At 59.4% G+C, this 6668-nt stretch overlaps 2 protein-coding genes across 2 annotated transcripts; one reads left to right on the top strand and one right to left on the bottom strand.

The window, feature by feature from the left end:
* Window positions 1-93: 93 nt before the first annotated feature.
* Window positions 94-2165, bottom strand: CHGG_00877 (uncharacterized protein; the record flags this gene model as incomplete). The annotated part of the gene is made up of 2 exons (XM_001220097.1): window positions 94-125; window positions 203-2165. The coding sequence occupies 2 exons, from the start codon at window positions 2163-2165 to the stop codon at window positions 94-96; spliced, it is 1995 nt and encodes a 664-aa protein (XP_001220098.1).
* Window positions 2166-5011: 2846 nt separating this feature from the next.
* On the top strand, window positions 5012-6350 carry CHGG_00878 (uncharacterized protein; the record flags this gene model as incomplete). Its single annotated transcript, XM_001220098.1, has 3 exons — window positions 5012-5037; window positions 5129-5274; window positions 5362-6350. 3 exons carry the CDS (start codon window positions 5012-5014, stop codon window positions 6348-6350), a joined length of 1161 nt encoding a protein of 386 aa, XP_001220099.1.
* Window positions 6351-6668: the final 318 nt, after the last annotated feature.

Here is a 6668-nt window from a genome sequence, read left to right on the forward strand (position 1 = left end):
TCCTGTCGTCCACATCGTTCCCTGCCGATCCCCGACGCCCACCGCAGCTATGTAAGTAACTAACCCAACTATAGCTTCCCCAACCCGCAACACCTAGTCAACACCGACAAGATAGCCACCAGCGTCTTGAACGCCACCGTGGCACACCACACCAAGCACTTGAAGGTGACTGTGATGAGCCCGACCAACGCCCGCAACACACCGGGTACCTTATCCTTCTCGCCCCCCTTACCCAGATCACTACTCTGGCTCTCCAAGTCTATCTCAAACTGCTCCATCGGCCCCTTCTTACCACCCTTCTTCTTCTTCTGCTTCTCCCGCAACTTCTTGCGCTCCTTCTCCTCGCGCTTACTCGCGCGGCTCGCCGCCCCCAACCTCTCACTCCAGCTACTACTCCTGCCCCCCTCGCCGGCCCCAACCCCTCCCACCCCGCTGGCCGCATACACACTCCCATTCGGCCCCCCAAACACCACCGGCGGCGGCTCAAACACCTCCCCGCCACCCCCGCCATTCAGCCCCCCATCCAGATGCGCCACGATCACCAACGCGGCCACCACCACATCCACCAGATACACGGCCTCGATCTTGCCCGCGATGCCCGTATCCACCTGCACCCAGCCGGCGCCGGTGCCATCGCGCACCAGCCGCGCCAGCGGCACCGGCGACTCGAGGTGCTCGAGGGTGTACTCGACGCGGGCGTAGGCCGGGTGGCGGGCGACGGCGACGCGGAAGGGCATGGCCAGCGCCGGGTGCGCCAGGAAGTGGCTGCCGCTGTCGGCGTCCCACACCAGGCGCGCGGATTCCTGCTGTGCGAGCGCGACCGTGGTCAGGTCGTTGGCGCGGTCGGCCACGAGGCGCGCTGCCGCGGCGGGCCAGAGGTGTGCTACCAGGCCGTCGTCGGGGTTGGGGTCGGAGTTGGGATCGGAGGATGGGGTGGTGGTGGGGAGGGGTTCGCCGGCCGAGTTGGTTGGGGAGAGGTGGGTGGAGAGGACTTCTTGCCAGTTTTTTTGGTGCTTGGAGGCTGTGGTGGCGGGGGTGTAAGCGGTGGTTGTGGGGAGGGGGTGGCTGGATTGGCGGCTGGAGGAGGATGCGCGCGGGGAGGGGGAGGAGGTGCCGCTGTTAGGGCTGATGGCCATGGTAGTGGCGGTGGAGGAGGAGGAGGCGGGCTTGAAGGGTTTGTTGGGGTCGTAGCGGGAGAGCGTGACAAGGGCCGAGGAGGAGGTCGGGTCGACGCGGAGGCAGTAGAAGGGTTGGTTGGTGGAGGAGGAGAGGGTGTATGATGGGGGTAGATCCGGGGAGGCGGCCATCTTGAGGCAGTAGCTGCGGCCGTCAAACGAGGTGGCCTTCCACCCGTTCGTCACCTTCCACAGCCCGCGGAGTTCTTCGGTGCTGTTGACGGGCGGCATCACGGCAGGCTCGTGGTGTCGCTGCCCCATGGTGGGATGCCAGCTGGCGGTAGAGGGGGCTGCGCGCGGAGGGCTAGCTTGATAGGTGGCTGCTGGCACGCTGGACGACGCTTCGGCGGCTGGGGCAATGCTTGGAGGAGAGTAGAGGGGCCTGCTGATGGCGTGTTGGGGGATGTGCGTCGGGCTTGCTTGGGTCGGGTAATAGTTCTGCTGGTCCAGGGATATGTCGGGGTTGTATCGAGGGAACATGGACCGGATGGCGGCTGGTTCACCGGGTTGCCCTGGCTGTGACGACGAGGACGGGCCGGCCGTCGTGTAGGCTATTGGAGGTTTGGCGATGGAGCTCCGCGATCTCTGGCTGGAACTGCGGACGAGCGTCTGGGCCTCGGAGAAGGCTGTCTCGCATCGCTGAGGCGCATCCGTCACGGGTTGGGAATATGTGGTCTCAACGACGGGATCTTCCACAACGAACGGCGCTGCCGACGGGCCTGCCGCGGTCTCTCCATATACCGGCTGTCTTGTGGCATCGAGTGCGTGCTGCCACGGGTTGTTCGACGGGATCCTCTGCCTGCCCCTAGCGGATGAGTTCCTCCGCCCGGTACGGGGAGGTGTCATCTCGATCGAGCCAGACCGCCCTTCCTGGGGCGAAGCTGCTCGAGGCCTGCTCTGTGATCTCGAGGGCGGTCGCGGAGCGTTGTTCGGGTTCGGGAAGAGGGAGAACCCTCCGGCTGGGGGTGGGTGTTGGTGTGGCGACGACATGTTGTCGACCAGAGCTCTGCTCTCTTTAAAGCCCAATGGTGTGGCTCTGCTGTTGTCTTCCCTCGCTTCTGCTTGTCCAACTGCGCGCCAACGGCAAAGACAGGTCGATCACAAAAGGCCAACGGTGTCTGCGTCTGCTATCGAAACATCATGGCCCAATCAATAATACAGAACGAGGAGCGTTGAGGCGGAATTGACAATGTTCCACCTCGTCGACGCCAACGACAATTTGGTGATGATACGAAAGGATAGAGCCAAAGCCACGGAACCGGGCAAGAAAGGGAGCCAATCCGTTTTATTCAACCCGCCATCTTCCAGTTCCAATCCGTCCCAGAGTCTGAGCGAGCAAGGAGCACAAGCACCCGCACCCGCAATCGCACTTGGACCCCGGTCCCCCTGTCCATGTCCCGCGTGTATTCCATCTGCGGGTGTGGTAGCGGGAGCATGGGATAGGTACGAAGTACATGGGAAGGGTGCGGTGTGTGTGTGTGTGTGTGGGTGACCCTTTAGTGTGTGCGTGTGCGCTTCTCAGTAAATTCAGGGCAGTTCCTGCACTTCTGGGCGGGCAGGCAGCGGGGAGGAAGGAACCAAGCTGACCTATCGTGGCCCGTCCTTTTTTCTCATGCAGTGCGCTATGGAAGGTCGCCTTTCCGACTGCAGTGAGATTCGGCAGTCTTAAGCGCCGGGCATGCCCAACGCGGCCGGGAGCAGCGACCTCGTCCCGCTGTGACTGGGTGAGGGCCGGGGTTGGATGGGTTGGATGGGGGTTGGATGGTCGACAGTCGCGGGAGGGGGACGAATTAGGCGCTCAAAAATAGATTCCCTGGTGCCCTCCCCTGTCCAAATCCTCCAATCAACACCCGAATCACCTTGCAGATTGACGCCGCCAACTCTTCGTCGCTTCCTGCCTCTTGTTCCCTTTTGAGTTTCGCAAAGAAAGCAACGATTGCAGCAATTGCGATTGCAGCAAATCTAGGCAAGGCTGGGCCAGCGGCGCCACCGGAGTTCTTTCACGGTTGTTACTGTTACAGGCGGTCAGGTCAATCCGATAGGGCGGCTCGATCAGATCCCGCCCTCACAGAAGCTATGCGAGAGGCTGGCTGGCTGATCAAATCACGCTTTTCGCATTTTGCCCTCTTTTTCTTTCCCGTAGGCGCATCTAGCGTCGTGAGCGTATCGCGAACCCCCAAATCAGGTAGTTTCATGAAGCACTTGACCTTCTGCAGCTATGGCTGCTTGGGACAAGATCTACAAGGTGATATCTTCATCCCCTTTCCTATTTGTTCGACCGGTCTAGGGTAAAAGACTTGACCCCGCGTTGATGATACCCGGGGTCGCCAGTGAGAGTCGAATCGATGAGGTCCTCGGTGGAGGGTCGTATGGGGTTGCATTCCCCCGAGGTGATTCATTTCTCGACAAAAATCATCTTGACCACCTCTGAGTCGATGAACAAACCGCTGCAACGTCGGGCCGTCCCATCGAGTTGTAAAAGGGTGCGACGCTCGTTACGCTTTCTGGCTCAAGCGAATGGGAGCCATGTTCTCGCTTCGGGAGTTGGCAAACCCGGCTGCTGTAGCATGCCCAATATCAAGAATACCTCCTCCCATGCGGGAGATCTGGAGTGCAGGCACCTGTCGTGTTACAACACCATGTCCTACCCTACGGCATGGTTACTGACACTCATACCCGAACCTCCATACCGCTATTTCTCAGCCTCTGCCATTCATCAACGAACGCCCTCTCGAAAGGGGCGCCGCAAGGGCTGGTACTGGTACCTTGCAGCAACCGCAGCAACCGGCCAAGGAGAAGAGCCAAGGGAAGTGGACGGCATGGCCAATTCCAAGAACGAATACCCTTTCTACCCGTCCACCCAATGGTCTCGAGATGGCGTCGCCGTTGGCCGAGTCGGGAGGCGCTTACTCACCCGCTAGTTGTTGCTTAACTTTTGACTCGTCAAGGGCCAATGAGAGCCAAAAATACTATGACGGCGTCGCTTTGTGGGCTTCACTTTTCGTTTGTGGCTGCCACGAAGGGCGGGAGCAACTGTTCTATTTCCGATCCGCCCTCTCTAAGCATATCGTGTATTAGATGAGAATCCTACATCACGAGCAAACAAATACTCTCGGGTGGCGTTCATTTGAATCTGTAAAGGCTCTAGCTTAAAGTTTCTGCTATTCTTGGTGAGTGTCTCGGGAAGACCGCCATGCCACGAGAGAAATAGAGCAGTGCTATTCCTGCTGCCGCACCGTGGCCGAAGCACATCATCGGTCATAGATGTAAGTCACAGGGAACGCAGACGAGCATCCCGTTTTGGTTGTGGGTAAAAAGTGACGCCAAAAACTGTCCTGCTTGGAGTGAGTCGTAACGTTGCCGTTATATCCTAGCAAAAACAAAATCAGGGGAGTATGCATGCTTTTGGAACCCGAAGTCGACGGAGCTGAGCCGGACACGACGCATCGGATCCGGTCGCACTTCCGGCGGAAACCGGATGCACCGATGCAAGCCGGGGATGGGTAGAGACCCACCCGGTGGTGCGGAGCCGAATCCGAGCTCCTCGGGCCGGAGTCGGACCACGAGACGATGCCGCTCCTTTCCATCTCAGTTAGGTGGTATTGCAGACACTAGCTTCAGCCTACTTATGAATGTTTGGCACTAACCGAGAAGCCAAAATACGAGGCATACGGGGAGGCTCTCACGACGCAGCCTCGCCTCCAACCACTATATCTCAGTCTATATAATCTCTCACATCCCCAGCGGGCGGGACTCGAGTGTTTTCGTCTTGTCCTCATGCTACTTACATCTTCGTGAAACATTAACAACAACTGGATAATACGAACGCTTACATCATGCCACAACACGTAGTCGTCGTTGGGTGAGTTGACTTTCCTGAGACCAACCCCTGAGTCTCTCACCACCTACCTGCCTTAAGTAAGTACCACAACAAAACTAACACCACCCCCCAGAGCTGGCGTCATCGGCCTCAGCAGCGCCCTCCTCCTCCGACAAGCCGGCCATGCCGTAACCATCGTCGCCCGGGATTTCCCCGAGTCCTTCGAGACGATCGACCCCCTGACCAAAATCAACTACACCTCCCCCTGGGGCGGAGCTCGTACGCCTTCCCCTCCCCCAAAGTCTCCCCCCTCCAAACCTCCCCCACCACCACTAACCCCCCCTTTCCCCCTTCCCAAAAAAAAAGACAACCGCTGGGTCCCCCCCCACCACACCCTCCCCGCGCACCTCATCCGCGAGCACGCCCTCTCGCGCACCACCTACACGCACATGCAGCGGCTCTTCCAGGCCCACCCGCACACGGCCGGCATCACCTTCTGCAAGGGCATCGAGTACATGGAGCAGCCGGGCCCCGCGCAGACCGAGACCCTGTCGACTCCCGCCAACCCCAACGCGCTGGATCTGCCGGGGTTTCGGCTGTTGGAGCGGGGGGAGTTCCCTGCCGGTGGTTCTGGGGGTGGTGGTGGTGGTGGTGGTGGTGGTGGGGTGGCGTGGGGTTGTGAGTATGATACGTGGTGTGTGAACCCGATGGTGTACTGCGCGTTTTTGCTGCGGCGGTTTGTAAATCGCGGGGGGCGGATTGTGAGGCGCGAGCTGAGGAGGCCCGAGGAGGTGTTTGCGCTGTCGGCGGCGGAGTTGGGGTTGGCGGTTGGTGGTGATGGGGATAAAAAGGTGCCGGTGGTGGCGGCGGTGGTGAATGCGTCTGGTACGGGGCTTGTCCCTGATCCGGATATGACCATCACCCGCGGTCAGACGTGCCTGGTGGCGGAGGACTGCGACGCGACGGTGACGAGGCAGAATGTGGATGGGACGTGGACGTTTTGCGTTCCGAGGGGATTCGAGGGCGGGACTATTATTGGTGGGACGAAGGAGCTGAATAACTGGGATACGAAACCCTCGGCCGAGGTGAGGGCCGAGTTGTTGAGGAAGTTTGTGGAGACATATCCCAAGATCCTGGGGGGCAAGAAGGAGCTGACGGTGGTGAGGGATATTGTTGGGAGGCGGCCGACGAGGAACGGCGGGCCAAGGATTGAGGGGGAGGTTGTGCCTGGTGCTGGGTTTGTAATGCATGCGTATGGACTGGGAGGAAGAGGTTACGAACTGTCGTGGGGGGTTGCCGAAGCAGTGGTCGAAGGGGTTGAGACGCAGATACAGGGGGCGGAAGCAAAGTTGTAGAGATATTGTTTGGAGATTTTCGTCTTTCATAACCGGCGACCCTTTGGAGGACCTGAATATCAAACCCGGCTCTTTCAACTTGCTTCGTTTCATACATATATGTACAGAGTTGCGTGTGACCGCTATAGGGGTAAGTCCGCCCCCCTTTCGATTCCTAACCCCTTCCCAGTTAATCATAGGGGCCCAATGGTGCCAAAACCCTGCCGTACCGGACCGTCCACCGCGGGTATGTTTTTCACAGCCTCTTCTCCCTCCACTAGGCCATCCCATCCACTCAACTCCCCCCCTCCAAATCAATAAATATCACCTCCCCCCCTC

This window comes from Chaetomium globosum, genomic scaffold (assembly GCF_000143365.1).
Source record: "Chaetomium globosum CBS 148.51 scaffold_1 genomic scaffold, whole genome shotgun sequence".
In the NCBI taxonomy this organism is placed as follows: domain Eukaryota; kingdom Fungi; phylum Ascomycota; class Sordariomycetes; order Sordariales; family Chaetomiaceae; genus Chaetomium; species Chaetomium globosum.